This window comes from Eulemur rufifrons, chromosome 7 (assembly GCF_041146395.1).
Source record: "Eulemur rufifrons isolate Redbay chromosome 7, OSU_ERuf_1, whole genome shotgun sequence".
Taxonomy (NCBI): Eukaryota; Metazoa; Chordata; class Mammalia; order Primates; family Lemuridae; genus Eulemur; species Eulemur rufifrons.
This window is the reverse complement of record NC_090989.1, coordinates 264107395-264124016: the sequence shown is the minus strand read 5'-3', so window position 1 is coordinate 264124016 and position 16622 is coordinate 264107395. Positions and strand designations below refer to the sequence as shown.

Here is a 16622-nt window from a genome sequence, read left to right as displayed (position 1 = left end):
ACAGGCATGAGCCACCGTTCCTGGCCTACCTTGTCTTTTGATGTAAGATGGAAGCCACTGGGGTTGGAAGCACCTGCCGTGGAGGTTAGGGCATCTCCTGTGCCCTGTTCCCATCCACTGGGGATTTGAGTGGACTCATTTGGGCAGTAACTGTGACAGGTTACATGATTTACCTTGCCAAATAATAAAGGCAACAACAGGAGGCTCCCAATCCAAACTCTAAAAGGAATTTATCTAGTGGACCTTTGTGTTCAAGAGGTTGCCTGATGTTTTGTTAATGTTCCTGTCACAAGGGATAGTATGTTAGGCAATGTGCCAGATAGTAGTGTGACCAAAAAATTAAAGAGTGTCAGCAAGTGCTGGGGTTTTTTGTTTGTTTGTTTGTTTGTTTGTTTTAACAGATAGGGTCTTGCTTTGTTGCCCAGGCTGGTCTTGAACTCCTGGCCTCATGCAGTCCTCCTGCCTTTGCCTCCCAAAGTGCTGGGATGGTAGGCATCGCCACCGCACCCAGCCCAACGTGTACTGTTTTGATGTTCCTCGTTAAGAATGGGAAACATAATTGAAGCATTGGATGAAACCGTGTCTCAGGGCAGCTAGAATCAAGTAGCTGTAGGTGTTCTTGACTTTATTCATCATCTTGAGGAATAAATGGGCAACCCATCCCTTAAACTAACCATTGAATCACTTGCATCAGGCATGTTTGGGCAGAGCTGTAGGAAGACAGGAGTTGAGGTCACTAGCAGATGTTAGGTATTCCACGTTGACCGAAAGAGGGTTCATAGGATCGTGGCCACTGAGGTCATCATGTAATCCCCTCAGCAGCCCTGTGAGGGAGGTGCTGTTAAAGGAAGAAATGAGAGCTTCAAATCTTTGCTGAGATCTAAATACAGCTTGGCCCAAGGACTGTTTATCAGCCTGGAACAGAGGCTGATCAGTAGTTGACCAATAATGCAACACAAAGTCTCAGTGTTATAAACTGAGCCCTCCATTAGTGGAAGCCAGTGTGGCCGTGGTTCTGTGGAGGAACTGTTAAACCCAGTCTGCCTGCCCGGACCTCCTGCAACACACCAAGAACCCCTCACCCATGGTTTGAGGAGAACACTGGTCATCCGTGGAACTGATCAGCAATGCATCCTTCTACTGACTCTCACACCAAGATGACCGACAGTCACTTTCTTCTATGATTGTTCTTACTTCCTTGTTGATCAGAATTAAGGGCAGTTGTTTTTGTTGCTTCCTCCGATTTCTAAGAGATTGTTAGCCAGGCAAGTCAGGAAATTAATAACATGTGCTCTGTTTTACCAGAATTGAATTTCCAGGAGCCGCCCAGACTGTTAATGTCCTGCCATCACTACAATGGCTTGGCTTCTGTGTTAGTTTGTGAACAAATAATCTACTTTCCACTCTGCTGCAACTTTCCTGCCCTCTAAACAAAGTGGGAATTGCCTCCCTGCCGTGAGATGTTTGTGTTGGACTGTGTGGTCTTGGATCCCTGCTGTAGCCAAGACCATGCATGGAGTAGGCTTCCAGTATTTATGTGTTGAATTGGGCTTAAGAAATGTTTCTTGTTTCTGGGCACATTGTATGTGCTTGGAGCCAAAGAGGCAAATGAGATGGCTAGAGAATGAATGGGATTCGGTAGAAAGAATGCTATCCTAAAAATCAGGAAGGAGGGGTCCTGATTCTAGTTCTGCAACTTATAAGCAATGTAAAGTTGGTCACGTAACTTCTCTGAGGCTTAGTCTCCTTCTCTGCAAAATGGGGTCATAACCTTTGTATCACTGAAGTACTTTTCAACTGGGAGATGGCATTTACAAGCTGGACAGCCTGGCCTTAAGTCCAGCAGACTATGGACACTTCTGCGTGGTCTTTGCATCACCACGTTCTGGTTTTGAGTCATCAAATCTTGCTGATGGATGAGATGGTATTTTTCACTGATGATAAAATGTCAAGGCAACTTATTTGTAATTTCAGATATTTGTGTTTACGATGTCCTGGAGTAAACAGTTTATGATGTTTACCAGTTTATGATGTTTATGATGACTTAACAGTATTGGCAAAGAGAACACAGACTCTTTGGGAATGTGCGTGTAAAATAGAGGGCTAGTTTCCTACCAAGGCTCGTAGAAAACTGGCAAGTTATCAAGGCGGGTGGGGAGGAGAGCAGGTAACTAGCTATGAAATTAGCGCTTCTTAGAAAAAGCTGAAGCTGGCCTCAAGGTAGGTGCCTTCTGGGAACTGCTGCCTGGGAAGCCAACTGCTGATCCCAGGTGGAGTTCTGAGACAGCTATTTAAACCAGGGTTGCACAGGGACTTGGAAAGGAAGGAATTCATCTCTAGGGATCATTTGGGCTGCTGTAGCAAAATACTTTAGACTGGGTAATTTGTACACACAGAAATTTATTTCTTACAGTTCTGGAGCCTGGGAAATCCAAGATCAAGGCACCAGCAGATTCAGTGTCATAGATGGTGCCTTGTTACTGCATCCTCAGATGGCAGAAGGGCATAGGCGACTCCCTCCAATCTCTTTTATGAGGGCACTCATCCCCTCCATCAGAGCTGAGTCCTTGTGACTTTATCACTTCCTGAAGGCCCCACCTCTTAATACTGTCACACTGGGTATTAGGGTTTAGCATATGAATGAATGTAGGGGGACACCAGCAATCAGACTGCAGAATGGGACCACTCAGAGGGCTGTTGCTGTGGTCCAGGTGTGAGGTGACATGGCTTGAGCCATGATGGAGATGGGGGCAGAGGGTGTTCCCGAAGATGGACACAGAAATCATGCCACCTGATGGATGTGGGGCCAGTGGACAGAGGAGAGCTGTATAAACCCACAAGGAGATGCTTCTGAAATCATGGTCACGGCTCAGATGCCATGTTTTTCCCATTTAGTTCACAACTAGGATGAATGTGCTCACCTGACACACTCACAGCTTATTTCCTCCTTTCAAACCTGCCCAGGCTGCCTGACGTCTTACGCTATTGAGACTAATGAGATTTGGACAAGTTGGCTTCTATCTTCTTTGTTCTTGCAGGGCCAGATTTGACCTGTTAACGTTGCACTTGGGCCAGGTCGCCGTCAGGCATTGCCAGCAGCATCTTATCTAAGATGTTCAGGATGGTTCATTTCTGTTGGGGGCAGTTAAGACATCATGTGTCCAGCAGTCTCCCTTATCAGGAGCGTGGCTAGGAACCAGTGAGTAAGCGAAATAATGGCCTCGAACTGGCCAGCAAAGATATATCACATTGTCCATACTTTCCCCTGCTGGCTGCCTGCCTGCCTTCTTTGGTCTTTCGTTGGCAACTACGTACTCTTATTTTACACATGATTTTAATGAGCTTGGTTATTTTGAGCTCTTGTCATCAGAAGGAGCTGCTGCAGAGAGATACACTGACTCAAAACCACTGGTTGCTGGTCCTTGTGAAAAGTGATGTGTTGAGACGAGAGGCAGAAAAAGTAGGAAGTATCGATGCAAGAACTCAAGGGTAGAGCTCTCTAGAGCCTACTCTGTTTGGGAGCAGTTCACTATGCAAGTCTGGAAGTAGCTGGGGCATCACTGCATTTCAGAATGGGGATCTGATTTAGATTTTACATTCAGTACATCTTAAGAAGGCAGACGGGTCAGTGGTGTTCCTGCCTGTGGGTTTGAGCCTCGTGCTGTTTTGGATGACTTGGCTCCCCAAGAAGTACTTGTTCAGTGAGAACTTCCTACATTCCTACAGGGCTTCCTAAAGGGAGGGGAGTAGCCACAGCTGTGTCCCCAACTCCTACAATGGCAGTTGGCACTCAGTAAGCATTTGGCAAAGATTGTTGAGTGAATGGATGGATGAATGAGTGAATGCATTCGTGCATCACAGATGGGGAGACCTACCCAACAATAAGGCAGCAAGGAATGGCTTGACAGTCTTGTCACATTAACTCATCTCCTGTTATAACCACTAGACAGTGCTTCACATAATAGCAACAAAATTATGCTTAGGTAAACAGCCTTGGAAGTGCAGCACAGTTCCCTAGGCACTTGTTCATGGAATACTTAATTGGAAAAGATTTTAATGAGCATATTCTCATTTTTAGGCCAGCCACTTGTGAGGCATCTCCAGTCTGTTGTCGGTGCTGTAGCACGGCCCATCCAGAGCATCTCTTTCTTGGCCCCAGACGCCACCTCACGCCCCCCTGCTATCCCTCCATCCATCTATCCGTCCATCCCTGCACCCCTGCGTGAAACAGTCACTTAGGGAGCATCTGCTGTGTGCTAGCCAGGTCCTATGCCTTGGGGATGGAGGGACAGGGAGGTGGGTATTCAGATGAACACAGCTGGTCCCTGCCCCCGGGGAGTGAGTGCTCAGTCTGGAGCACAGCAGCAGTAGTGCATGTGACACGTGTGTACAGTTAAGGCTTGTGCCTGCTTGTGGGAATGCCAAGGAGGGAGCACTTCTCTGGGGGTGCGAATAGAGTTGGGGAGGCCCCTGAAAGAGGGAATGTCTGGACTAAGCCTGGGGTGACAGTTTCGTGGGCTTTCAGGGGTTGCTCTGGGTAGGATGTCCAGGCTGCTGGTACAGGTAAACTAAGTTATCTGGAGCCTCCTTAGTTTTGAGAGTGGACACTCTGCAGGCTGGGAGAAGTGGGGGATAGTGGGTTAAAGTGCAGTGGCATCGGCCCTCCTGTCTGCATTCTACCCGGTTAACCCTCTGTTCTGAGGACCCCTCCCCATTCCAGCCCTCATAATCTTACTAGATTCTTTTTAGAGCCAGATAGGGCCATTGGGAATTCCCTCTTCCAGCGGAAGATACCAAACAAAGACCATACTTGGTAGGGGGGTAATGGGGAGGAGGAGGTATTTATAGATCTCTAAAAAAGCACCAGAGTTGAGTAAAGATGGTATTTCCTACCCACCAGCCCCTGCTGCCTGCTACCTTCAAGTCCAGCTGAGGAGGGCCTGGCACAACAGAGGGGACCTGCTGCCCCTAGAAAGGTCCTTTTCCCAACCTCTACCCTGAGATCCATCTACATTAAGAGCCATTTTAGCAACACAGCAGAGAAGTTAGATTGGGCATGCCCTAGACAGGAGCTCAGGCTAACCCTTTTCATTTTATACAAGGAGAGCTGTGATTTTTTCAGCTACTATTCTGTGAGTGGTGAGATCACATACCTGGATGGTAAGCCCTGAGCTGAAATAGACTTAGGTGAGAGCAGGTTGGACTTGGGGCTGTTTGAATTTTGGTAGCCCTATATATTCAGGACCTCGAGACAGATTTATAGCTGCAGGACAAGTCTGGGATGGTGGTATGGATTTGGGGAAATTATGAATTGCTTCAGGCCGCAGTTAGTGGTGCATCTGGGCTTAGAGCACAGGTCTCTTGCTTCTTCCTGGCCTAATTTTTCTGCCACATCCTGCTGCTAAGGCGTTATTTAACTAGTTCTTTCCCACTAGGAAACCTGATAATGAAGCACTGGAGTCGTGCTCATAGGTACTGCATAGAGCTGGATAATAGGGAAAAAATACATCCAGAGGGTGGGTTGTTAAGGGCAAGAAGGAAGAGTGCCAGAATGGTGATTTGTAAAACATTGTATTTGCTGTCTGACAGCTGCCACAAGATCACTGTTAAAACTCGGGAAGGAAACCATCCATCGTTTCTCCATCCTAATACAGATGGTCCCTGATTTAGGATGGTTCAACTTAAGATTTTTTGATTTTGCAATGGTGCGAAAGCAATACACGTTCAGTAGAAGCCATACTTCGAGTACCTGTTCAGCCATTCTGTATTTCACTTTCAGTATTCAATAAATTACATGAGATAGTCAACGATTTATTATAAAATAGGCTTTGTGTTAGATGATTTTGCCCCACTGTAGGCTAATGGAAATGTTCTGAGCATGTTTAAGGTAGGCTAGGTGTATCAAATGCATTTTCAACTTAAGATATTTTCAACTTACAATGGGTTTATTGGGGTGTAACTCCATCGTAAGTCAAGGAGCATTTCTACAGCTATTTTTATTTTAGCAAATTTCCTGTTTTTATCAAGCAGTATGTGTACATAACACATATGTATTTTTATGCAGTTGGAATCACAAAACTTACTTATTTTTTTAATAGTCTGTTTACCCCAGGTTGTCATAAAAATTTTCCTTATTTCTATCTCGCTTTCATAATTATCTTTTATAACGGCTGAACAGGATTCTGGAGTGTTGATGTGCCAAGGTTCTGCGTCCCTGTGGTTGGGAGATTAGACTGTTTCCCCCTTTCTCCAGTAGATTGTGCTGTAGAGAACTTCATTGCACATCCAGCCTACTGCTTCTGTTGAATTGCTGCCTGCAGAGGAGTATTTGCAGGAAGCAAAGGGTCTGGAGGCTGTAATCCAGTGGTGTAGTGTTTTTTTTTTTTTTTTTTTTTTTTTTTTGAGACAGAGTCTCACCCTGTTGCCCAGGCTAGAGTGAGTGCCGTGGCGTCAGCCTAGCTCACAGCAACCTCAAACTCCTGAGCTCAAGCGATCCTCCTGTCTCAGCCTCCCGAGTAGCTGGGACTACAGGCATGTGCCACCATGCCCGGCTAATTTTTTCTATATATATTTTTAGCTGTCCATATAATTTCTTTCTATTTTTAGTAGAGGTGGGGTCTCGCTCTTGCTCAGGCTGGTCTCGAACTCCTGAGCTCAAACGATCCGCCCACCTCGGCCTCCCAGAGTGCTAGGATTACAGGCGTGAGCCACCGCGCCCGGCCCAGTGGTGTAGTTTTGATTTTTGTTTTTACTTTGTGTTATTATTGTTGTGTATAATACAAATACAAATGTACAAAGAAAACAAAGGTGTAGTTTGCAGCGGTCCCCAACCTTTTTGGCACCAGGGACTAGTTTCATGGAAGACAATTTTTCCACGGACCGGGAGTGGGGGGTAGTTTCAGGATGATTCAAGTGCATACATTTATTGTGCAGTCCAACCTCTCTGCTAATGATAATCTGTATTTGCAGCCGCTCCCCAGCACTAACATCACCACCTCAGCTCCACCTCAGATCATCAGGCATTAGGTTCTCAGAAGTAGCGCACAACCTAGATCCCTCACATGCACAGTTTACAGTAGGGTTCACGCTCCTGTGAACATCTGATGTCGCTGCTGATCTGACAGGGGGCAGAGCTCAGGCGGTGACGCGAGTGATGGGGAGCAGCTGTAAATACAGATGAAGCTTCGCTTGCCACTGCTCACCTCCTGCTCTGTGGCCTGCCTCCTAACAGGCCATGGACTGGTACCAGGATTGGGGACCACAGGTTTAATGGATTACTAGAAGACAGACACCCCTGTACCACTATCCAACTCAGGAGAGAACCATGCCTACCGGCCTAGAGTGTGTTCTCGCCCAGAGAGCAACAACTACCCTGACTTTATTCCTGACTGTTTTCTAGTTTTGTCACCCAAGTGTGCATTTCTGGACATTGCAGTTTAGGTTTGCCTTTAAATAAATCTCTTTTAAATCTCTTTTAATCTGTAGATATTTTCTCTTTTTCTTCTCCTCCCTATATTCTGTTTGGTAAAGAAAAAAATCTGGATCATTTGTCTTGAGGAATTTCTAGAATTTCTCCCGGACTGGATCTCCTGGAGAGAGAGATGTGGGGAGCAAGGTTGTATCTTAGGCGATGGGGTGTTCTTCACCAGGAGGTGTGTAACGGCTGGTTGTCTCCTGTTGTGAGCCTACCACTCTGCAGGGGTTGCAGAATGATGATACTGCACTTCTGTTATTCCTTCTTCATTCATTTCTTGGAATACTTCAATAAAGGAAAACTCTACCCATCTACTACTATTTTTAATAGCTTTATTGAGATTCACATGTCTTACAATTCACCCATCCAATGTGTATAATTCAGAGGCTTTTGGTTTATTCACAGAGTTGTGCATCTATTATCACCAGAATCAATTTTTTTTTTCTTTTTTGAGACAGAGTCTCGCTCTGTCATCCAGGCTAGAATGCAGTGGCATCATCGTAGCTCACTGCAACCTCAAATTCCTGGGCTCAAGCGATCCTCCCACCTCGGCCTCCCAGAGTGCTAGGATTACAGGCATGAGCCACTGTGCCCAGCCTACCATATTCAATTTTAGAACATTTCATTACCCCCCCCAAAAGAAAACCCTGCTCCCCATAGCCGTTATCCCCCAAACCTCCTAGCCCAAAGCAACCACTAATCTAATTTCTGTCTCTATAGATTTGCCTACTTTGGACATCTTTTATAATTGGATCATGAAATATTTTGGCCCTTTGTGACTGGCTTCTTTCACTCAGCATAATGTTTTTTAGACCCATCAGTATGGAAGCATCTATCAGTACTTCATTCCTTTTAATGGCTGAATAATATTCCATTACATGGATAGACTGCATTTTGTTGATCCATTCATCAGTTGATGGATATTTGGGTTGTGTCTTTACCTTTTGAATAATATTATAAATAATACTACTATGAACAACTTGTGGGCAAGTTTTTGCATGAACTTATGTTTTCATTTCTCTTACGTAGGAGTGGAATTGCTGGGTCATGTGGTAATTCTATGTTGAACAACTTGCAGTACTGCCAGGCTGTTTTCCAAAGTAGCCGCACAATTTTGCATTCCTATTAGCAGTATATGAGGGGTCCTGTTTCTCCCACGTTTGTTATTATCTGTCTTTTTTATTATAGCCATCCCAGTGGGTATGAAGTGGTAACTGATTATGGTTTTGATTTGCATTTCCCTAATGACTAAAGTTGGGCACCTTTTCATGTACTTATTTGTTGACGATTTGTATATCTTTGGAGAACTATATATGTCCTCTGCCCATTTTTTAATTGGGTATATTTGTCTTTTTCTTATTGAGTTATAATCGTTCTTTATGTATTCTAGATAAAAGTCCCTTCTCAGGTACGTGATTTGCAAAAATTTTCTCCCATCTGGGTTGTCTCTGCACTTTCTTGATGTCTTGAAGTCCTTTGAAGCATAGACGTTTTGCATTTTGATGATGTCCAGTTTATTTTTTCTTTTGTTGCTGGTGTTTTGGGTGCCCTCTCTAGGAAACCATTGCCTAATCCAAAGTCATGAGGCTTTGAGCCTATGTTTTATTCTGAGAGTTTTATAGTTTTAGCTCTTACCTTTAGGTCTTTGATCCATTTTGAGTTAAGTTTTATATATGCTGCCATCTACTCTTTGGTTACCTAGTGCTACAGATAAAGGCAGGGTCGATGCTGGATTCTTTCCCCTTATTTACCAGTTTTCATAATAAGGAGCTGGTTCCCTAGTCATCCTATGGAGAGTTGTTTATTTTCTTGGTCATTATGATGCTCAAATTTAAACATATTCATGTTTAGATCCATTGACAGCGATGTAGTTTTATCTGAGAGTTATGCCTGTGTTCTGTCTGGGTGAGGATTAAGAAGCTTTTTCATTTGTCAAAGACTTCAGTCTTCTTGCAGTGGTTTCTTATTTGAGATCTTTTTTTGGTCCCCCCCAAGGGGAGATGGGGAGAGCAGGCACCCTGAGGCCCATTTCAGGGGGGGAGGAATGGAGCATAGGAGGAGTGATGTGTCCAGGGTCACACCTGCTGGTAAGTGGCAGCTGCAGGACTTAACCCCTTGTCTCCCTGACTCCTTCTTTGTGTTCTTGCCCTGTGTGTGCCATACAGTCAGAACCCTGGAATGAACCCAGAATTTGGGTTTGGGTCCTGGCTCCATGGCCTGTGACCTCCAGCAGGTCTTTGGGTTTTTCTGGGCCTTGGTTACCTGCTCTTCGAAATGGGAAGGCTGGGAGAGCCAATCCCAAGGCCCAGCTTGCTTTCCCAAGGTTGCCTGCGTTGAGAAACAGCCCAGGTTTCGCCAGGCTGGAGTGAGGCCCTATCATACCTTTCTTCAGGAGTGTCTGATAGTGGCGACGCTTGTCATCCCTGTAGGCATTCCTCCAGAAAATATTGTTTTTCTCAGGAAACACAAGTTTTAACAGGGTTATCTAGATTCTTAACTTGATACTGTTATGTGGCATTTGAATGTCTTTAATCATGAGTTTGTATTACACTTAAAACTAAATATTTAAAAAGTTTGTGTGCGGCGACAGCGTGTGTATATGCAGCTTACAGAGAGAAGTGTTTTTTTAAAAAAATCTTTCTGTTGCTTATCCAGCTGTCTCAGTCTAAGTTTTCATCTACCCAATTGTCTTCCAGAAACATGCCAAAGGCCAAGATTTATTTGATCAGATTGTGTACCACTTGGACCTCGTGGAAACAGATTACTTCGGCCTCCAGTTCCTTGACTCTGCCCAGGTCGCGGTATGTATTGCTTCGATTCGTTTCAGGATAGGTTGACTTTTCATGCTAACTGCCGATCCACAGTTGCTAGAAATGGGTAGAGAAAAACAGGAGTAAAACTGTGATACTGTTCCAGTACTGGCATCGGGACAGTGGTGGTGGTGCCGGAGTGAAACGCATCACAATGCCTGTAGGTGCCCCCACCCTCGAGGGGGCCAGTGACCGAGAGTGGTTGCTCATGGATGCGTTAGGGATGCATTATGGGTGCATTTCTAGAGTAGGTAGAAAGAAAAAGAAATAGCACTGTGGAATTGCTTTTAATGGTGCTGCGTTTATTTTTAACTAGCAGAAGAGGCTGTGCCACCATCTTCTTGCAGAGCCTGGCTGGGTGGAGAGCGGCTGCTGTGAACACAGCTGAATCCCAGCCCGGCTGGTGGGGGGGGGAGGTGGGAGCAGGTCTTGGCATCACGCAGGAACCATCCTGCAGCTCTAGGAGCTGTGTTAGGTCAGCAAAGACTTACTTGCTTTGCCAGAGACAGAACCGCTCTCAGTGGAGACGCTACAAGCTCAGAGCCACTCTTTTTGAAAGTAGGAATGACTTCATCATCCCCCTTCCCAACGAAATCTAGCTTGGGGTTTCAAAGATAATTTATTCAGCAATCTAAAAATATTTATTGAATGCCTGTTGTGTACCAGGCCCTGTTCTAAGCATTGCGGAGAAAGCAGTGCACAGAGATGTATGATATGCCAGGTGGTAGGTAATACGAGTTAAGGAAGATAAAACAGAGGAAGGGGTAGACAGATGGAGGAAGAGGAGGCACTATTTTAGACAGTGTATTAAAGGCTTGGTTCCCCAATAAGGAGATGTTGGAGCGAGAGACTTGGAGCTCCCCATAATGGTCAAGCCTTTCTACCTGAAAGACACTTATCAGATACTTCCTGATAGTATCTGGAAGTTGTAAGGTGACATGTGACAGTTATAAGGTAAAGATGCACAAAACTGATGCTTGGGAATTGCATCTGCTGGAGGATGTTAGTAAGATGCCGAGTCCTTAGGTGAGAGATCAGAATCTGGACGTAGGTGCATCCCGGATACGGTGCCTCCTGGGTGGACAATCCCACCAGGTGTCTCATGCAGATGTGTCCCCTCGACCACAGCAACTTCCTCTGCACCTTCAGGACTTCCTGTCCACCCCCAGCAGATTCCCTTACACCCTGACTGTGGCCTCCTGGAATTGCCTGGGTTCCTTCTTCATTTCTCAGTGGGGGACTCTCACTCCGGCCCACTGGGCCCTGGGGTGGGGCAGACCAGCTTCTCCCTTTCGGCCTGCCTGTCCAGTTCCACTTCCTGTGAAGTTGGGCCTCCCAGTGCCCTGCCCTCTGACCTCATGACTGTCCTTCACATCCCTCAAGGCCTCTGGTATCTCAGTTTTTGTCTTCCCCTGGGCAACCTCAGGATTCAGGTGGCTGACCCTTCTAAATATTCTGGACACTGTTTCCTGTTGTCTAAGCTCCATTTGAGCTAACCTCACACAGGTCCCCTTGTGTCCTGTTGCCACCCGCCACTCCAGGATCCAGAGTTCTGCCGTTCCCTTTCCATGGCAACTTCCCTTGACTCCATCTTTCCAATCTCTCCATCTGGTCTTGGCCTGTAATGATCTCTTTCCACTTTATCCTCCTCTCTCCCAGTGTCCTCCTGCCCTGGCCTTCCTCCCAGTCTGCTAAGGTTCAGCCATCTCTCTCTCCTGCGTCCTCCCTTGGACTTTGACTCTCCTGCCCCCATGGCCTCCCCTCGACACACAGGCCCACCTGGTTCCTCTGCTGCTTCTCCCAGGCTGCCAAGCGTCGCTGGAGAGCCACGGGCTGTGCCTTCTGGCACCAGCACAGATGGCAGGTTTAGCAAAGTCCAAGTCCCCAAGCTGCTCTCTGAGCCTTGTTAGCCCCTGAGTGACTCTTGGGCACCCCACAGTTCCATTTCTGGATGTGAGCACAGACCTCTAGTCCCCATGGAGACTTTGTTCCAGCAGTTGCCTCACCTGCTGAGAAGACCGAGGTCATTTAGCCAAAACTCCCTGGGTTTTCTTCCCCTACACCTCGACAGTTTCTCTCTATCCATCTTTGTTTTTTGTCTGAAACGAAGGGAGTGTGCCTGCTTCTCCTGCGTGTGCTCTCTACGCCTGCATCCACAGTCCTGTTTCCATTGCTTCCCAAGTGCCAAACTTAGTTCTTCTCTGTCCTCGGCATCCTCCACCTGTCCCCAGCATCTGACACTCTTCGGCCCTCCTCTTCCCTGGAACTCGTCTTGATTTTCTACCTTCTCCTGTGTGTCTTAAAGCATGTGGTATTTTTGGCTTCAGAATATCTGTGCCCCCAGACCAGGGGTCAGACCTGGACCCTGTTCCTGGCTCCGTCTCCGACTCCGACTCATTGGGTAGGCTTGAGGTAGGCCCCATTTTCTCCCCTGTCCTCGGCTTCCTCGTCTATAAAGCAGGGTTCTTGGACCCATTCTCCAAAAGCTCTCCCAGTTCTAATGCTCGGTGATTCTGAGCCTAAAGGGGAGGCAGGTGTGTCTGCTGCATATGTCTCCTGTATTAGAAAGGGGAGGGTAGCTGTCTTTCTGCCATTGGAGCCAAGTGCCTGCTGCCTTGGTGGCATATCCTCATCCCCAGGTGACCCTTCTTTAGCCACTTGGATTCCCAGAAAGCCGAGGATGTGACTCCATTGCAAAAGACTTTGCCGTGAATGTCTGCTGACGTGGCTGGCAGACTTTCCCCTCCGCCAGTGCCCCGTCGCTGTGCGGCAGGAGGGATGTTCACAGCAGGGTCCAGGCGTCCTTCCCAGGCCAGACACCTGCAGATGCTCAGACTCTGCAGGTTCCAAAGCCTTTCCAGCTCCTGCTCTCTGAATGTGATAGACTTTTCTGCCCTGCAAAGGCAGGCACAGGGTCCTCACCTGCCTTCGGTAAAGACACGTGCACCAGCAGCTACCAGGCCCCTTGTCATCCCAGGCCTGGATTTCTGAGCTGGGCTCATTACGGGCTGGGTCTAGTGGCACCTGCACTTATCCTTGTGCCTTTCCTTGTGCCGTTTCTCCTTCTGGAATGCTGTTTTTCACCCTGTGTAAATTTCTGGCCATCCTTCAAGATCATCTCGGACATCCTCCCTTCCTAAGCCCTGTCTTGAACTCCCAGAGCGCTTTTTCCTCTTTGTAAACCTTTGAGTTTATTTTGTCTTCTGTGTGGCAGTTTGCTCATTTGGCCTCTGGTTCAATATGTGTTTATGTAAACAAAGAAACAAACAAAGCTTTTTGACTAGATCCTAAGACTTAGGACTTCCTCTTCTTGGTGACTCTTCCGGACAAGACACACAACCTGGAACCTTCTTCCTTAGCTCCAGAAGGGCCCTTAGGAGAGGCATACGTCAAATCTTTCTAGATCTTTCACCGTTTTCTAGATGGTGAAATGCAAGCCTTTAGACCTTGGCAAGTCAGTTAGTGAGTAGCACAGCTTGGACTCAAACCCAGACTTTGCAGTTTCAGGTGTATGCGGTCTTTCTGGTATACCGTACTTTTGAGTTTCAGTTTTCCTAGCTGTAGAGTGGAGTTAGTAACACCTGTTTCGTGGGGAAATTAAGGAGCTCAGTGAGTTAATGGAGGAGAGAGGTTTTTGGAATCTGGGATATGGGTGTGGGTCTCCTTTTCCTAGCTGGGCAGTCTGAGGGGGAACCATAAAGTCATCACAGCCCCCAAGGTGAGACTCTGAGAAGGTAAGGTTAGCTAGAACCTGCAAAGCCTGCATTGCCTTCGGGAGAAAACAGCAAATTTAAACAAGAGCCTTTTGGGAGAGTCTGCTGAGATGGCTGCTGGGGGTCATTGATTTTCACAGGACCTGGGATTAGGTGATTAGGTGTCACAGGGGGTGTTACTAGGGAGAGTGGGCTAACAGATGGGACCTAGAGGGGATGGTTGACTTAGCTGTTGGCAATAAGCCCCATAATTGAGCCTCCATCAAGGACTGGCATCCCCACCCAGCCCTTGACATGCAGATCAGAGGGCTGGCAGCGGCAGGGCGCTTGGCACGGCTCTCTGCATTGCAAAGAGCCAGGCCTGGTTTCCACAGTGCCCTGCCCTGCCCTGAAGCAACTGTCAAAGCCTATTGGCATCACCTATTTTTAGCACTTGGGGCTGGGACCTCCTGTTTTCCCTTTTCCATGTCAAAACAGGAAGGCCGCCCAGGGACCCACTCTGCAGATCGCACTTTAGTACAGCTCAAAGCAGGGGCTGGGAGTCTGTTTTCACACATCGAAGCTTTGTTTTGAGAGCCAAGGGCTCAGGCCTGCACTCTCTCACTTTCTCACTGTTTGGTCGTGATAACTGCTGTTACTGAGTTCCCAGCACAGAACTCTTGGTATAAAGTTGGCCATAAAGCAGACCCATGTTACAGATGATGAAAGTGAGGCTCAGAGACATTAGGAACTTTGTAAAGGTTAAAGTAAGGGACAGAGCTGGGATGCAGAACTTGGTCTTATTCCAAAGCACAGCATTCTCTGCCTTCCATTATGCACATGGTGCACACATGTATACACAGATGCACACATACACAGAAGGAAAGAGAATGTTCAGTCAATACCATGCAGCCAGCTTTGACTTGGAACTTACTCAATGCCAAGCTCTATGGGTGCAGAAACGAGCTGGATGCCACCCCTGCCTGCCACGTTCTGGTGGGGGAGACAGACAGTGTCTTAGAATACAGTGTGTTCAGTCCTCTAACGGGATGTTTAGGCCCCTCTGTGAAGCTGGAGGAGGGATTGCTTAAGAATCGGTGATAAAATGAACAGGTACGAGAGGACAGGTGAACACTGGCGAGGGCCACAGAGGGTGAGAGCAGTTTGTCAGGCAGAGGAGGGGCAGGGATTTGGGCAGGGGTGTAACAAGAGCCCCTCCCTCTCTCAGGGGCAGGTGTCCTGGATTGTAGATGTCCCTTTCCTAAGCCCCTTCCCAGCATGAAAAGGGAGCTTTTTATGGTGGTTCATTTTGCAGGAAGGAATCCAAAAAAGGTGATTGTTGCCTTTGTCTCAAGACCTGTCAGATGTTTTTCCTCTGGCCTGTGCAGCATGGCATCTGGCAATACGAGGCGTAGGGCTGCACGGTGAGGTTAGCACACAGGTAACGATGCTGCTGGCAGGGCTCGGACGCCAGAGGGACTCTTGTGGCTCCCTTGGCTTTACTCTGATGGTTGCTCAGAATGTCATCACATTTGCCACTTACATGGACACTGCTGGGCGTTCCTGCCATCTCTGATGTGTTTGTACGAGGAAAAGAGTGACTACGAGGTGTACCTGCAGGGCACGTAGGAGAGTGAAAAAGCTCAAAGTGGACTCTGTGTTACTATTGCAGCAAATCAAACAAAACCCCTTCCTTCCATCCGTTTGGTCGGGGATAGTTTCCACAGACACTCGGGTGATGCTTTGGACAGTGCATTAGGGGATAGCTCGGTTCACAGGGGCGAAAGCTGAGACTCAGGATGGGGGCCTCACTGCTCATGGCCACATACCAGGTGAGTGGCAGAGCTGGGGCTTGAGCTCTGCTCTCCCGCCTCCTTGCACCGTAGCAGAAAGAAATGCAAGCTGGGCTTGAGAAGTGCGGCCGGCCTCCCGGCAGCCTGTCTCTGAACTCGGGGAGGCAGGGCCTGTATTTCTTGCCTTTGTGCACTTGTTGATGCTAAATGGAAAGCTGATGAAGAAAGGGGTCTCTGCAGTTGATGTAGATGATCCCAGGGTAAATGAGAGTTTATAGGGCTTCATCCTGGACAGAGAGGAGCCATCCCTCCCATTGGCAGAGCAGGCACTTGAAGCTGGTTTGGGCTGTGGAAGCCTGGAGCACTGGCCGCTGACATCCCGCGTGGGTTTGAGTTCTGCCTCTGCCTCGAGTCAGGGCCACCCTCACCCACTCTGAGCCTGTGTTGGGGTGGATATGACAAGGTGAGCTCCAAAAGTATCATTCCCTTCCTCCTCTTGGATACAGTTGTCTCCAGATTCCTTCCAGCTCTAATTTAAACACAAGCTAGAGACCCTTCATAAGCCAAGGAAATCTGCAGGTAGCAGAAATCCTGTTATGAACTCCATCGCTCAGGCTTAGTGGTGAGGGCTCAGGGGATGTTCAGGAAAAGAGTTTTTAGACCCTCTTCAACCCCCGAGCTTCTTTTAAGCATTGTGGTTCCAATGTTCCCGTGTAGATTTCAGACAATTAAATTCTACAACCAGCCTTATTTCCAGAAGTGATGCACTATCAGAACGGTTGGGCTTTGCCAAGATCATCTCACACACATCTTGATTTATGGAAAGGGTTTTGCCAGATGGACTTGGATGAGA

General features: G+C 47.3%; 1 protein-coding gene across 3 annotated transcripts in view; it reads left to right on the top strand.

Annotated features, from left to right (window-relative positions):
* Nucleotides 1-16622, top strand: part of EPB41L4B (erythrocyte membrane protein band 4.1 like 4B) — a 133793-nt gene that overhangs the window by 24788 nt on the left and 92383 nt on the right. For all 3 annotated transcript variants that reach the window (XM_069476656.1, XM_069476657.1, XM_069476658.1), the window contains exon 2: nucleotides 10171-10275. In XM_069476656.1, coding sequence (XP_069332757.1) covers nucleotides 10171-10275 — 105 coding nt within the window. The remainder of the gene's footprint in view (nucleotides 1-10170; nucleotides 10276-16622) is intronic.